General features: G+C 47.2%; 1 protein-coding gene across 3 annotated transcripts in view; it reads left to right on the forward strand.

Annotated features, from left to right (window-relative positions):
• MMD (monocyte to macrophage differentiation associated) overlaps positions 1–16,795 on the forward strand; it is a 73,251-nt gene that overhangs the window by 45,907 nt on the left and 10,549 nt on the right. For all 3 annotated transcript variants that reach the window (XM_040437734.1, XM_040437736.1, XM_040437735.1), the window contains exon 3: positions 14,523–14,683. In XM_040437734.1, coding sequence (XP_040293668.1) covers positions 14,523–14,683 — 161 coding nt within the window. The remainder of the gene's footprint in view (positions 1–14,522; positions 14,684–16,795) is intronic.

Raw genomic sequence — 16,795 nt, forward strand, 5'->3', positions numbered from 1 at the left:
TGAGATGGTTCTCTTCCTTAGGAGATACCTTTTTGCATATTTGTTTCCCTTTGAGCATTGCTAATAGGTGTCCATACCATGGAGTACTTCCAGTAAGTCTCTATACAGGACTGGTCTCTTTAAACAGATTCAACACCCTGTCCAAGCACAGGGAAAAATGATTGCCCTCAACTAAGTAGGCCAGATTAAAAAAAAAAATAATAAAACTTAGTGGTTGGCAAACCCCCACCCATTCTCTTGGACCTTTAAAGAGAAAATTACTTACCTGCTTCCCGGTTCCGGCTTCCCGATCCTTCTCCTGCAGACCTGCGATGCTCCAGTAGGCTCCATTAAACCCAACATCCAGTTTGACATTTCCGCAGCCAATCACAGGCCGTGGCGGTGTCCAGCTCCCCTTGCATCATGACAGATGGTCACATGGAGCTCAGAGGAGCATTGCAGGCCTGCAGGAAAAGCAGCGGGGAGCCAGTGCCAGCAAGCAGGTAAGTCATTTTCCCTTTGTTGGTCCATCAGCATGTGAGGATTGTCTACCCTCCCCCCCCATTCTTGCACACCTTGGCTATTTTTGGAAGTCCCATTGAAAAGAACGGGAAGAGCACCATGCTCGGCTATTTTTGGCAATCGCATAGAAATGAATGGAGGATGGCCACGCTCTCCTTCACTTTGCAGGCTCCATTCTAAAGATAGGTGCGGGTCCCAGAGGTGGGACTCATACCTATCAGAGGTTGGTGGCATATCCTAGCACTATGCCCCCAATGTATGAGATGATGCAAACCTTTTAAAGCCACTCTGTGCACCTTTGCTCTTCCTGCTTCCTCTCTTTGATTGACAGAGTCAGATGAAAGGACTATGCAGGAACCTGTCCCTGTCCCAAGGAAGAAGAGGGAATGGCCAGCAGAGGAAGCAGGAAGAGTAACAGAGGACAGAGTGGCTTAGGCCCGCCATCAGTTTATAGAAGTATTTCCTGGTGATAGACTCCCATTAAAATTATTATTGTAACTCCAGTTGCGCATTGCCATTGTTAGGCCTATGATATACGCTACTTACAAAATGTTAGGGATATTTGGCTTTTGGGTGAAATTTAGGGAAAATGAAAAAGTTCAGGCTACAGTGATATTATATCATGAAAGTAGGGCATTTAAGTAGAAGCAGCAATGGTGATTTCCTCATCGCAAACATTTTATTGAAACAAAAGCCAACACTAGTGGTGGGTATACCCCCACAAAAATATCAGTGCCTCCATAACTTGTCATGTGGCCTTGAGCATCAATTACTGCTTGAAAACAATGTCTCCTGCTGTTCACAAGTCGACTTATTGTCTTCTGAGGCATGGCATCCCACTCTTCCTGAAGGGCATCCCTCAGGTCATTGAGGTTCTGGGGTACAGAGTTACGAGCCTCTGCATGGCCACTCGGCTAATCCCATAGGTTTTCAATAGGATTCAGGTCTGGAAAAAGTTCGGGCCACTCAATTTGAGGTACCCCAGTCTCCAGCATCTGTTCCCTAATGATGCGACCTCGATGAGCTGGTGCATTGTCGTCCATGAAGATGAAATTAGGCCTGTGTTGTTCATGTAGAAGCACAATGATTGGATTAATTATGTTATTCAAGTAGTATGGGCTGGGCACTGTACCATTCACAAAGTGTAGGGCAGTTCTGTATTGACTAGACACACCTGCCCACACTAACACCACCACCATAGCCTTGTCTGGTGACAACAGTGGCTGATGCATAGTGCTCTACTTGATGTCTCCAACATCGTTGGCGGCTAACATTTCTGCTCAGCGTGAATTGACTTTTATCAGTGAACAGCACTTAGGTACAATGATCCCTCGGACAGAGTAGATGCTCTCTGGCCCATGCAAGGTGACGTCGCCTGTGGTCAAGTACCCTCGCAGGTCGAATGGTCTGACGTGACACTTGGGTGCCTCTTACCTCCCTGGAGTTGTGTGGCATTCATCATCCGGTTCCGCGGGGCATTGTTCACAATGAAACAGTCATCAGTGTGGGATGTGGCCACAGGACATCCACTTCTATGCCTTTCTGCGACACTTTCAGTCTCTTTGTATCTGTTGCCACCTGCTGATGACACTTTAAGCTCAGTGGCCACTTCCGTCTGAGAACATCCTGCTTGAAGCCTCGCAATGGAGAGGTGCTGTTGATCAATTGTTTGGCGTCGCCTTGGTCTCATGATGTCAAAATGTGAATAGCATGATGAGGAGAACTGTTTAACTACCAAATCTAATTGAACAAGGAGGTTTATTGGGCGATTCATGGATCTACACCTGTTGTGAATTTTGTTGTTAAGCTCCTTGTTAGAGAGCAGCAAGTTGTGCAAAAAGTATGGAAACATTGAACAGTTGGACATGTGCATTCAAAAGTTTAGAGAAGATCACATCAAGTTCACCTATAAAGGTTAGAGTGCATTTAGGTTCATCCTGAAATTTCACCCACAAGCCAAATATCCCTAACTTTTTGTGAGTAGTGTATATGAATAGGGCTGGGGATGCTAGTGCTCATTTACTTACATCATATGTCTGCATGTAACTTGCATATCTTACATGGAATACACACTGCGTGATATTTGTTTTCAGCATGGAAACCACTTAAAATCCCTTTTAGAACTATGAATACAGAGTACGGCTGTTGTTTGCAGGTGGAACTAAACAGTCTGTGAGTCACCCAAACAATAGCGACAGCGGAATAAAAACTGCCGATGAGTAACCGTTGCTCCTCCTCTCCTAATGCCGGCATTTTACTTGTCACACGGGTTGGGTGATTGATCTGTCTGAGGCTCCAGTTTACGCTTGAAAGGAATGTCTCATCACAAAACGACCTACTGCTTAAATCACGTTTTTACTTTATACAATTTCCCACCATTAGCCATCAAAAAACCTTTAGATATATTTTACTAAATTTGGGTACATTTGTAATTGTTTTATGTGAAACTTTCCATTTTGAGCCTCATGGTAGACTGATATTTTCTGTTCTCTAGAGATCACTTCTCAGCAGTCATCTCATTATCTCATGCAAGATTACAATGAAATGTATCTACCTTCTATCTAATCTACCTTCTATCTAATCTACCTTCTATCTAATCTACCTTCTATCTAATCTATGTAATTTATCTGTCTATGTATGTAATTTGTCTGTCTATGTATGTAATTTGTCTATGTAATCTACTATCTATCTAATCTATGTATTTTATCTATCTATGTAATCTGTCTAATCTCTGTCTAATCTAATCTCTATCTAATCTATCTTCTATCTAATCTATGTATGTAATCTGCCTGCCTATATGTAATCTGCCTGCCTATATGTAATCTGCCTGCCTATATGTAATCTGCCTGCCTATCTAATCTATTTTTTGCCTAATCTATTTTATTTTAACACTGTATCCCCCATTCACAGTCGGTAATATCACAGCCATTCTACCCACCTCCCTGCACAATGACCTTTGTACAGGTCACAGATCATAGCCACAACACTCTCCCATAGAAGTAAATGACACTATTCTGGGGGGAAAAAAGTTACCAACTCTTTGTTTATGACTTTTTAACTGCCATTGAGACAACCTATTATCACATGTGGTATTTGTAAGCCACCCTCAACATTTTCTAAAAAGGGGGCAGGGAGGAGGCGGAGCCAGTAGACCCCACACATTCATCTTCATCTAAACCAGACTTTTGGCGTAAATAAAGACTGGAATCTACAGGAGTTCAGAGCTGCCATAGATTTCTGTTTAGCCGCATGGAATCCTGGAAGATACGCCTCATTTATGACAAGGCCTCGTCATAAATAATCCCTCAGTAAATATTGACCCTATTACTTTTATGTACAAATGGTCCAGAAGACTGAAAAGCCCTATTGTCACATGTGCTATTAACTGTACTTTAAAACGTAACTTCTATTGTCTTCATTTTCAATGTTTCTACTGACTTAATAAAAGTATTTAAAATCATCAGCGGTGCCACTTTGTTATTTTGTTTCTTTTGTATAACATATCCTGCCCATATGCCCTGAGGATGCCAGGGTAGCTGGCGAAACATGTCGAGGGGCAGTGTTTGAAGTTATTTTAGACAGTTCTTTCACTAGTTACTAGAAATATATTATGGAATGGATCTTACATGTAACCTGGCGCTACTCACCGCAGCCCTGTAGCTACTTTACTACACTGTGAAGTTAAAGGGGTATTGTCATCTTAATGATCACTGTTAAATCTGTTAATGATTTGACAGTGATCATTTTTCTAAATACATGTTATTACCCATTCCCACTCTTTTTTAGAAAATAAGTCCCCTCTCACCTAATGTTGTCTTTGGTCTCCCCTGGTTACGGCCACCTCTCCTGCGCAAGCGCGGACCGGCGGGATTCAACAGAAGACTGAAGATTCTCTCCCGGCCGGGCGGCGCAATGTCCTGAACACGCACGCTGCCGCGCATGCGCCATGATGACTTCTCCCTGGCCAGTATAGTACAGAGCCGCGAACGCGCACGCCGGCTCTGTACTATACAGGCCAGGAATAAGTCACCATGGCGCATGCGCGGCGGTGTGCGCGTTCAGGACATTGCCCGGTCGGGAGAAAATCTTCAGTCTTCTGCGCAAGCGCGGCCCGGCCGGGAGAAGAATCTCCAGGAAGTGAACGTCGCGCTCAAGGAAGGTAAGTATGAAAAGGGAAGATGAGAATACCCTTTTAAGGCTACTTTCACACTCGTGTTTTGGGCAGATCCGTCATGGATCTGCAAAAACTGGTCCGTTACAATAATACAACCGCATGCATCCATCATGAACGGATGCGTTTGTATTATCTGTAACATAGCCAAGATTGATCCGTCATGAACTCCATTCAAAGTCAATGGGAGACGGATCCGTTTTCTATTGTGTCATAGAAAACAGATCCGTCCCTATTGACTTACATTGTGTGCCAGGACGGATCCGTTTGGCTCAGTTTCGTCAAGCGGACAGCAAAACGCTGCTGTCTGCCTCCGGAGCGGAATGGAGACTGATCGGAGGCAAACTGAGGCATTCTGAGCCGATCCTTTTCCATTCAGAATGCATTAGGACAAAACTGATCCGTTTTGGACCGCTTGTGAGAGCCCTGAACGGATCTCACAAACGGAAAGCCAAAACGCCAGTGTGAAAGTAGCCTTACAGTGTTATCAATATACAAAAATAACAGTGGCACCGCTGATTATTTTAAATACTTTTATTAAGTCAGTAGAAACATTGAAAATGGAGACAATAGAAGTTACGTTTTAATGTGCAGTTAATAGCACATGTGACAATAGGGCTTTTTGGTCTTCTGGACCATTAGTAAATAATAAATAGTCATAAATAAGGCACAAGGGATATCATAGATTGGCGTGAAACCGCTGGCCTTTGATAAATCTTCCCCAATGACTTATCTCCAGTTTCTCTTTCGAATGAAATTCTGATTTCTATCAATTTTTTGAAAAATTGGTTTAGCACTTTGGTGGGGATCCAGCTCCCGACACCACCACCAGTCTGCTGCCAGGTTGAGCTGTTGAAGCGCCCAGGAGGCTGGTCTTCACTGTGTCGTACTCCTGGAAAACCCCTTTAATACGATATCTGTAAATGGCAGCATATACCTGCATGAATACAGCACGGGGTGAAGTAACATCCTAAGCGCTGAAGATGAATACAACCAATGCATTTATATACTAGGATTGACAGGGTGCGCAGTATCTGGCGGTAGTCTCATCCGTTGCTCAGTATGGTTGTATTATTTACTGATTGCTCAGGGTACCTTGCGGTGTATTTCATGTGTTGCTGAGCAAACATTTTCTTTGCCGTTTTCCTAGAATCTACGGGTTGATTCACATATGTTTTGTTTGCACAGAGAATCAGGGGAAAAGTGCCCCGAGAAATGTTTTTGAGGACGCAACCAGGGATGGAAAGTTTCTGCTTTGACTTTCTCATAGTCATGACGAATGTGATTAAGGGCTCATTCACACGACCGTGGTTTAGTTCCGCATCCGAGCCGCATTTTTTGCGGCTCCGGTGCGGACCCATCCACTTCAATGGGGCCGCAAAAGATGCGGACAGCACTCCGTGTGTTGCCCGCATCCTTCGCTCCGTTCCGTGGCCCCGCAAAAATAATAGATCATGTCCTATTCTTGTCCGTTTTCTATAATTGGCCGTCTCCGTTCCGCAAATTGCAGAAGGCACACGGGCTGCATCCGTGTTTTGCGGATCCACAATTTGCGATCCGAAAAAACACGGCACGGTCATGTGAATGAGCCCTAATGCTGAGGTGGGGTGAACCTAAACTAACGCACCCACTAAAGGGGTATTCTGGTTATGCTTACGATAGGTCATCAGTATCAGATCATTGGTGGTCCAGCACCCAGAGTCAGATCTAACTAGCAAATGGAAGCTGAGCTGCATTAACCCAGCATGGGTCTGCTCTCTGTATTCTGGGGTCTTCTGCGAGGAGCTGATCAGGGGGGGCGTCGGACTCCCTTAGGATGTAGCCTAAGGATAGATCTTTAATATCTATAATCAGCAACCTTCTTGTCACGGAACCATGAACCAGACGTACAACAAGGGATAAGTGAAAATAAGAAGGCTTTATTGAAAATAAAGCTGTAAAGCAAAAGTCCAAACGGATGGCGAAACCGAAGCAGAGTCTTTGCGAAGCCAGAGGTCAGGAACCAGCAGGGTAGTCAGACGAAGCCAGGATCAGGAACCAGCAGGGTAGTCGGACGAAACCAGGATCAGGAACCAGCAGGGTAGTCGGACGAAACCAGGATCAGGAACCAGAAGCAGCAGCAGTCTAGAAGCATGTGAACACAGGAGGACCAAGCAAGGAACTGAAGCCACAGACCTCCTATATATATGAGCTAGGCATCCAGCTCCTCCCAGTGGGAAGGAGGAGCCGCAGGGTGGGAGGCTACAAGAAACCCAGAAACCAAGATGGCCGCCAGCACATGTCAAACGAAGGAGAACAGCAAGAAGGTAAGACCATGACAGTACCTCCCCCTCAAGGGCCCCTCCTCCGCGGAGTAAAGAACGGTTTCTGAGGGAAGCGTGCGTGGAAGGCTCGGAGCAAGGCAGGAGCATGGACATCTGCGGAGGGAACCCAGGAACGCTCCTCTGGACCATAACCACGCCAATGGACCAAAAACTGCACCCGACCGCGGACCAGGCGTGAGTCCAGGATATTGCTCACCTCATACTCCTCACGATTACCCACTTGGACCGGACGAGGCCGAGGAACCGAGGAAGTGAAACGATTACACACCAGTGGCTTCAACAGGGAGACATGAAACACGTTGGAGATCCGCATGCCAGGAGGAAGCGCAAGGGCATAGGCTACCGGGTTTACCCTGCGAAGCACTCGGAAGGGACCAACAAAGCGAGGCGCCAGCTTGGGAGTGGGCACTCGAAGGTTGAGGTTGCGGGTGGACAACCATACACGGTCTCCGACCTGGTAGGAAGGAGCAGGTGCTCGTCTGCGATCAGCCTGGAGTCTCTGGCGCTGCGCAGAGACCTCAAGGGACTTCTGGATCTGTACCCAAGAAGCACGTAGGACGGAAAGGTGATCCTCCACAGCCGGAATATCCTGGGGAGAGAATACCTCCGGTAACACGGCAGGTTGGAACCCATAATTGGCCATGAAGGGAGACGTCCCAGAGGAAGAGTTCACCGCCGTGTTCCTGGCAAACTCAGCCCAAGGCAGGAGGTCAACCCAATTGTCTTGGTGATCGGAGACATAGCAACGAAGGAATTGCTCCAAGGCCTGATTGGATCGTTCTGCGGCCCCATTGGACTGAGGGTGGTAGGCCGAGGAGAAGGAGAGATGAATCCCCAACTGGGAGCAAAAGGCGCGCCAGAACCTGGACACAAACTGACTCCCCCGATCCGACACAATCTCCTTGGGCAAACCGTGCAACCGGAAGACCTCCCTGGCAAAAATCGTGGCCAACTCTTGTGCAGAGGGTAACTTCTTGAGAGGAACACAGTGGCACATTTTGGAAAACCGATCCACAATCATGAGAATGACCGTATGGCCTCGGGATGCAGGGAGGTCCACAATGAAATCCATCCCCAGGTGTGACCATGGGCGCTCCCCGGTGGCTATGGGTTGCAGAAGGCCCAACGGAAGGTGCTGAGGGGACTTACTCTGGGCACAAACGGAGCATGCCGCTACATATGCGGCGATGTCGGAACGTAGGGAAGGCCACCAGAACAGACGTGAAACAGCCCAGGACAGCTGATTCTTTCCAGGATGCCCCGCGGTCTTGGAGTTATGGTAGGTTCGCAACAACCGAGTGCGCAACTCCTCAGGCACAAAACATCTGCCGTTGGGTCTCCCAGAGGGAGCACCAGATTGAGCCGCCAAAATCTGCTCACCCAGGGGAGAGGTCAGGCTGGTGCGAATGGCGGCCAAGATCTGATTCGGAGGTATGACCGAAGTCGGAATCGACTCCTCCCTGGACAGCTCGGAGTACTGCCGTGATAAGGCATCCGCCCTGATGTTCTTGGAACCGGGTAGGTAGGAGACCACGTAATTAAAACGTGACAAGAACAGAGCCCATCTGGCCTGACGTGGTGACAATCTCTTGGCCTCAGAAAGGTAGGTCAGATTCTTGTGGTCCGTCAGGATGAGGACCGGAACCACCGAACCCTCGAGCAAGTGCCTCCATTCTTTAAGGGCCTGCACGATGGCCAATAACTCCCTGTCACCAATCTGATAGTTGCACTCCGCGGAAGACAGTTTCCGGGAGTAAAACCCACAAGGAAGCAGAGGACCCTCTGGTGTTCTACGCTGAGACAGAAGGGCGCCTACTCCCGTCTCAGACGCGTCCACCTCGAGGACAAAGGGCAACCCAGGGTTGGGATGCGACAGAATCGGAGCCGACACAAAGGCAGACTTTAGAGCCTCAAAAGCTCGGATGGCCTCGAGCGGCCAACCCTGGGAATTACTGCCCTTCCTGGTCAGATCCGTGAGAGGCTTGGCTAGCATGGAAAAGTCCCTGATGAACTTCCGATAATAATTGGCGAAGCCCAAAAAGCGCTGCAGGGAACGAAGACCACTGGGCTGGGGCCACTGTTAGACAGACGAAACCTTCTCAGGATCCATGGAGAACCCCTCAGCGGAAATGATGTAACCTAAGAAGGTTACCTGGGATCGGTGAAATTCGCATTTCTCAAGCTTACCGAACAGCTTGTTCTCTCGTAACCGTTGCAACACTCGTCTGACATCCAGAATGTGGGCCTCCATGGATTCAGAATATACCAAGATGTCATCCAAATAGACCACCACACACTGCTGCAACAGGTCACGGAAAACATCGTTGATGAATTCCTGAAAGACTGCGGGCGCATTGCACAACCCAAAGGGCATAACCAAGGATTCATAATGACCGGTCCTGGTGTTAAACGCGGTCTTCCACTCATCGCCCGCCTTGATCCTTACCAGGTTATATGCTGCCCTCAGGTCGAGTTTGGTAAAGACCGTGGCCCCTTTAAGGCGATCGAACAGCTCGGAAATCAAGGGTATCGGGTAAGCGTTCTTGATCGTGATGCGATTGAGACCCCTGTAATCGATGCAAGGCCTCAACTCACCGCCCTTCTTTTTCACAAAGAAAAATCCAGCCCCTGCCGGGGACGAGGATTTGCGAATGTGTCCGCGTGAAAGCGCCTCCCTCACGTACTCCTCCATGGCCACATTCTCCGCTACCGACAGTGGATAGACTTTGCCACGAGGAGGAACGGCACCAGATTGTAACTCTATGGCACAATCGTATGGGCGGTGCGGAGGTAGGGCAACCGCGCGCACCTTATCGAATACATCCCGGTACTCCTCGTATTCAGGAGGCAACAGAGAGTCCGAGGAAGTACACAGCAACTTGACAGACCCATGGATGCAACTAGCCCCACACTGCGGTGACCACGAGAGGATCTCGGCCGATCTCCAATCGAAAGTCGGATTATGCTTCTGGAGCCAGGGGTACCCCAAGACCACCGAGTAGTGTGGAGACGAAATAACCTGGAGGCAGACCGACTCTCTGTGAACGGCACCAATGGCTATCCCCACTGGAAGGGTCTCATGAGTCACGTGTGGCGGCAGAAGGGGTCTGCCGTCTATCGCCTCAAGAGCCAGTGGGGAACCTCGAGCCTGCAGAGGAATGGAATTGGCGGCAGCGAACACATTATCAATGAAAAAACCACCGGCACCAGAGTCCACCAACGCCTGGGTCGTCACCGAGCCCCCGACCCAGGAGAGGACAACAGTGATCAGTGGTTTGTCAACACGGGAAACCGGGGACGAGGAGACTCCACCCAAGATCTGCCCCCGACAGGATCTCAGGTGCGAGCGTTTCCCGGACGGTTCGGACATGCCAACCGAAAATGCCCACCGAGACCACAGTACATGCATCGGCCCTCGCGTCTCCGGAGTACCCTCTCCCCCTCGGACAGGCGAGCAAACCCCAGCTGCATGGGTTCACCCCCAGACAAGTCATCCCCAGGAGGCGTGGGAGGAGAGGGAGGCACGGGTGGGACAACAAACGTAGGCGCCAATCTGTTAGAAAACCTCTGCAGGCTCTCCTTAAAGGAAGGTCTCTCCCTGAGTCTGGTGTCAATCAAAATCAGGAAAGAAATAAGAGACTCGAGCTCCACTGGTAGGTCCTTAGCTGCAACCTCATCCTTCAAGGCATCCGAGAGACCATGAGAGAAAGCAGCGACCAGAGCCTCATTATTCCAGCCCACCTCTGCTGCCAGGGTACGAAACTCAATGGCGTATTCAGCTACGGATCGTGAACCCTGTCTGATGGACATAAGGAGCTTCGCAGCAGAGGCAGCACGAGCCGGCACATCGAATACCTTCCGAAGAGAAGCAACAAAACCGGAAAACTCGGCAACCACCGGATTGTTGTTCTCCCATAAAGGGCTGGCCCAGGCCAAGGCCTTGTCCGAGAGCAGCGAGATCAAGAAGCCCACCTTTGACCTCTCAGTGGGAAAGGCATGTGGCAGCAACTCGAAATAAATGCCCACCTGGTTAAGGAAACCTCGGCACTGAGTTGGCTCTCCCCCAAAGCGCTGTGGAAGAGGGGCAGAACCGGTCATACCCCGAAACACCGCAGGTGCAACAACAGGTGTCGGGGTAGACTCTGGCGCAACAACCGGAGCGGCAGATGGGTCGGTTGGGCCCAGGAGCAACAACGACCCATCGGCAACGGGAGCGAAATGAGCCGTGCGTTCAAGCAGGGTTTGCAACGCCACAGCGAACCGACCCAACAGGTGATCCTGCTGATCAAGTCTGGCAACCAGCGTGGGTAGTGAGGATGGCCCTGTACCGTCAGAATTCATGGCTTGGTCCTAATGTCACGGAACCATGAACCAGACGTACAACAAGGGATAAGTGAAAATAAGAAGGCTTTATTGAAAATAAAGCTGTAAAGCAAAAGTCCAAACGGATGGCGAAACCGAAGCAGAGTCTTTGCGAAGCCAGAGGTCAGGAACCAGAAGGGTAGTCAGACGAAGCCAGGATCAGGAACCAGCAGGGTAGTCAGACGAAGCCAGGATCAGGAACCAGCAGGGTAGTCGGACGAAACCAGGATCAGGAACCAGCAGGGTAGTCGGACGAAACCAGGATCAGGAACCAGAAGCAGCAGCAGTCTAGAAGCATGTGAACACAGGAGGACCAAGCAAGGAACTGAAGCCACAGACCTCCTATATATATGAGCTAGGCATCCAGCTCCTCCCAGTGGGAAGGAGGAGCCGCAGGGTGGGAGGCTACAAGAAACCCAGAAACCAAGATGGCCGCCAGCACATGTCAAACGAAGGAGAACAGCAAGAAGGTAAGACCATGACACTTCTGCACGGTATCTGCTGTGAAACTACAACTCCCAGAATTCCCACTTGTTCAGCTTTTCTTGTAACTCCCATGGAAATGAATAAAGCATTCTGGGAATTGTAGTTTCAGAACAGATGGAGAGCCGGAGGTTGCTGATCCTTGAGCTATAATCTGGAAAATGCCAATTTATTTTTCCAGAAACAGCACCACAGTCCGGTATTACAGCTCAGCTCCTCCATTCAGTGAAGATAGCAGAGTGGTATCTTCAGGTTGTAGACATCTATCTGCACAGTAGAATGGTACAGTCCACGAATCGGTCATTTGTAATGCATCCATGGCCTAAATGAAACATGGCATCAGTCATGTGACATTTAGTAAGCAACCACGTTACATGACATATACGTGCTGGGTCAGCACAAGGGACACTTTCATGGGATAACGATGTAGGACTAATGGTGGAAACCATTATGGCTATAATAACAACTTCTTCACTGTATGTGTGTTTACATGGCCTCCTGTTTCGAGGTGTTTTGTAAAATGGCTTCCTATCTCTAGGTGAGGTTGCCACGTTTTAATAAAGCTAACTGTGAAAAAAAAAATACAAATACAACATATACAGGGGAGACAGGGAGAACAATATTAGATGTGTACGTTAATATGATGGAAAAAAAAAACGTGATGTGAACCCACCCCTAGATATCTAGACAGTTAACTGAATGTCAGAGGTCACATGACAGGATTGAGGATCACATGATCTATGCCACCTTCAGTCCCATTTACCTCTCCTATGGATGCAGCTTACGGGACTAAAATGGGCCGTACCATTTTCTTTCTTTAGAGAGGGGCTATTGTGCGAATATGATAAAGGTCTGTGAGCACAAGTTTAAATAGATGTATATTTGAAAATTGTTCATTGTCCTATTCTCTAAATAAGTAGATGTAATTAATAAAAGTGGAATACCTCTTTAAGGAAATTGTGGGTATTTTGTACATGAACGTCTGGTACTGGACCATATCCCTGTTCAACTAAATCCTGCCATCCCAGACACAGCCCATGGACTAGAATGAGACCATTTCTGGAAAATAGCAGACCCTTATTGTCCAAATTACGACAAGCCCTTCACAGGACAGGATCGGAGAAAATAAACTGGTATGCGTTTAGGGCCTCTGGTATTTAAATGATGTACAGTACCTTTGAGACACAAATCACACACCAGATACACACACTACACACATGCCACAGTCACATTACACACACTGAACACAGTGTGTCCTCTTGGAGTTAAGATTGTGTATCTCGGGCTATATCAAATGAGGGACTTTGTTCTGTACAGGTTTTCACCCCCTGGATGTTGTCAAGATTGTTTCTAGTCACAACCTGAAAGCAGAGATCTTGAAATAACAAGCTATTTAAACACAAGTTATATTAAAAAAAAAATGGAACAGTTCTTCATTATACTGTCAATAAAGGGGTATGTGTAGGGACACCCTCCCTCCCCAACTGGTAACACCCAGACCCACTGCAGACTACTAGCAATTCATTCATCCCTTCTCGCAGAAATAATAAATGAATGGTACAACATTGAGTCATAAGAATAGATTCTCCAGAATTATTACATGAGGAATGCAAGTAGTTACTACAACAGACATGTTGGGAGAGGTGACAGCTACTCTTTAAAAATGACTTTTTATGGGTCCAGACATTATAAACTAAGTATCAGGATATGTAGGGCATAGTGCAGGGATCTAACGAAACTTACAATTTTTTCGGGGCACCGCTCCATTCTCCCGCTTTGGCTCCCGTTGTATTCTCCCGCCTGGTATGCTAATTTTAGCATCGGTTAAGGGAGGAGGAGACTGCCCCGTTTCTCAATGGGCGTCTCCTTCTCTCTGGCTGTAGCGCTGTCCAATCACAGTGGAGAGCGTCACAGCCAGGGAGAAGGTGAGTTGTTTATTTTTTCTCCCTGGCTGTGACGAGCTCCCCTGTGATCGGACCGCGCTACAGCCAGGGAGAAGGAGACGCCCAATGAGAAACAGGGCAGTCTCCTCCTCCCTGTACCGATGCTAAAATTAGCATATCAGGCAAGAGAATACAACGGGGGCCACAGTGGGCGAATGAGGCGGCGCCCAGAAAAAATAGTAAGTGCAGTTAGATCCCTGCACTATGCCCTACATATTCTGATACTTAGTTTATAATGTCTGGACCCATGAAAGGTCCTCTTTAAAGGCCCCCTATAATGCCCCCAAAATGCATGGGCACCTCATACAGGTTATACTTACCCCGCTCCCCGGCACCCCCGTCGCTCCTGATGCCCACATGCCCGCCGCTGCATCTCCCAGTTGCGCGTATCCAAACATCCGGCGTTTGATGGGGAAGGGGGGGGTTTCAGCCAATAGCAGACCGCGATGGGAACAAGCCTCCCTAGCATCAACAGCGGGGTAAGTATAACCTGTATGAGGTGCCCGGGCATTTTGGGGGCATTATACCTGTAGGTGTTGGATAACCCCTTTAAGCCTTGCTTTCATAAAATTAGAATACCCCTTTAATTCAATTTACTGATATAATTTTATCATTTGTTTTCCTTGCTTGTATTTTTATTGTTACAGTATACAAAATTATGGTTTGTATGTTTCTTTCTCATTGAGTGTCATAAAATACCTATTCTTCTTTCTTATCTCCCATCTACTTATTTTGCAGTTCCTCATTGTCCCTTCTATCGTGGGAAGTGCTTTATTACACCGCATGTCAGATGACCGATGGGAGAAGATAACAGCATGCATTTATGGAATGGGCCTGTGTGCACTTTTTATAGTGTCCACTGTATTTCACATAGTCACCTGGAAGAAAAGTCATCTCAGGTACGTATGTCCATGGAAGGAGTTAATTATGGTCACCCTAGGCGCTCGTTTCCCATAATGCCCTTGGAACGCAAGTAGTTCAGCTGCTTCAGATACATACCTGCAAAAATCAACAATTTAGATAAAAAGAAAAATGCTGATTTTTTTTCACCCATGATGCAACTCTGCTGCAGAGTCTGTGTAAGTCCTTCACCTAGCTGGTGGTGCTGCTGATTTTGCCATAGATTCTACAGCTCTGGCTGGTTCAGCTCTCTGTGCTCCCCCTTTCCTTCTCTCAAATGTTAGGAATAGCTGCAGGGAGGGAGAGCAGAATTGTACAAGGCAGATCAGAGTCTATAGAGGGAGAAAGGCATCCAAGTTATTGGGGAGGGCACCTCACACAGGCCATATATATAGGTGGAAATTGCACATATAAGGTAGTTTGCAGGAGGGAGGTTATTCACTTACGCCTTATAGACCATGACAAAATTTTCAGGGCAGGATAACACGCTTCTCCGCATCAATGACTCTCAGCACAAGATATCCTTCATGACCTGCCAAAGGGGAAATTGATGCAGGAATTAATCTGTGCTGATACATAAGAGCTAGTGAAGGCAGCAGCATCCTGGACACACATACAGTCATGTGAAAAAATTAGGACACCCTTTGAAAGCATGTGGTTTTTTGTAACATTTTTAATAAATGGTTATTTCATCTCCGTTTCAACAATACAGAGAGATTAAAGTAATCCAACTAAACAAAGAAAACTGAAGAAAAGTCTTTTCAAGATCTTCTGTAAATGTCATTCTACAAAAATGCCTATTCTAACTGAGGAAAAAGATAGGACACCCTCACATGTATTCCCTCTTAAATTGGCTCAGATCTCACACAGGTATATCACACCAGGTGCACATAATTAGTAGATCGTTACTCTGCATGTTGAATGAGGCTTGCCCTATTTAAACCTCAGACATTTAGTTTGGTGTGCTCCTGACTGTTGAAGTGAGAGTGAGCACCATGGTGAGAGCAAAAGAGCTGTCAGAGGACTTCAGAAAAAAGATTGTAGCAGCCTATGAGTCTGGGAAGGGATTTAAAAGATCTCAAAAGATTTTGAAATCAGCCATTCCACTGTCCGGAAGATAGTCTACAAGTGGAGGGCTTTCAAAACAACTGCCAACATGCCCAGGACTGGTCGCCCCAGCAAGTTCACCCCAAGAGCAGACCGCAAGATGCTAAAAGAGGTATCCAAAAACCCTAAAGTGTCATCTCGAGAACTACAGCAGGCTCTGGCTACTGTTGATGTAGAAGTACATGCCTCTACAATCAGAAAGAGACTGTACAAGTTTAACTTGCATGGGAGGTGTGCAAGGAGGAAACCTTTGCTTTCCAAGAGAAACATCGAGGCCATACTGACATTTGCCAGCGATAAAGTTGACAAAGACCAGGACTTCTGGAATAATGTTCTTTGGACAGATGAGTCCAAAATTGAATTATTTGGACACAACAGCAGAGGACATGTTTGGCGTAAACCAAACACAGCATTCCAAGAAAAGAACCTCATACCAACTGTGAAACATGGAGGTGGAAGTGTCATGGCTTGGGGCTGCTTTGCTGCAGCAGGACCTGGTCAGCTCACCATCATAAAATCCACGATGAATTCTACTGTGTATCAGAAGGTGCTTGAAGAACATGTGAGACCATCAGTTAGAAAATTAAAGCTGAAGCGGAACTGGACCATGCAACATGACAATGACCCAAAACATACTAGTAAATCAACCAAAGATTGGCTGAAAAAGAAGAAATGGAGAGTCCTGGAATGGCCAAGTCAAAGTCCAGATTTGAATCCCATTGAGATGCTGTGGGGTGACTTGAAAAGGGCTGTACGTGCAAGAAACCCCTCAAACATCTCACAGCTGAAAAAGTTCTGCATTGAGGAGTGGGGTAAAATTTCCTCAGACCGATGTCGAAGACTGGTAGATGGCTACAAGAACCGTCTCACTGCAGTTATTTCAGCCAAAGGAGGTAACACTCGCTATTAGGGGCAAGGGTGTCCTATCTTTTTCCTCAGTTAGAATAGGCATTTTTGTAGAATGACATTTACAGAAGATCTTGAAAAGACTTTTCTTCAGTTTT

Source organism: Bufo bufo, chromosome 6 (assembly GCF_905171765.1).
Source record: "Bufo bufo chromosome 6, aBufBuf1.1, whole genome shotgun sequence".
NCBI classification, from domain to species: domain Eukaryota; kingdom Metazoa; phylum Chordata; class Amphibia; order Anura; family Bufonidae; genus Bufo; species Bufo bufo.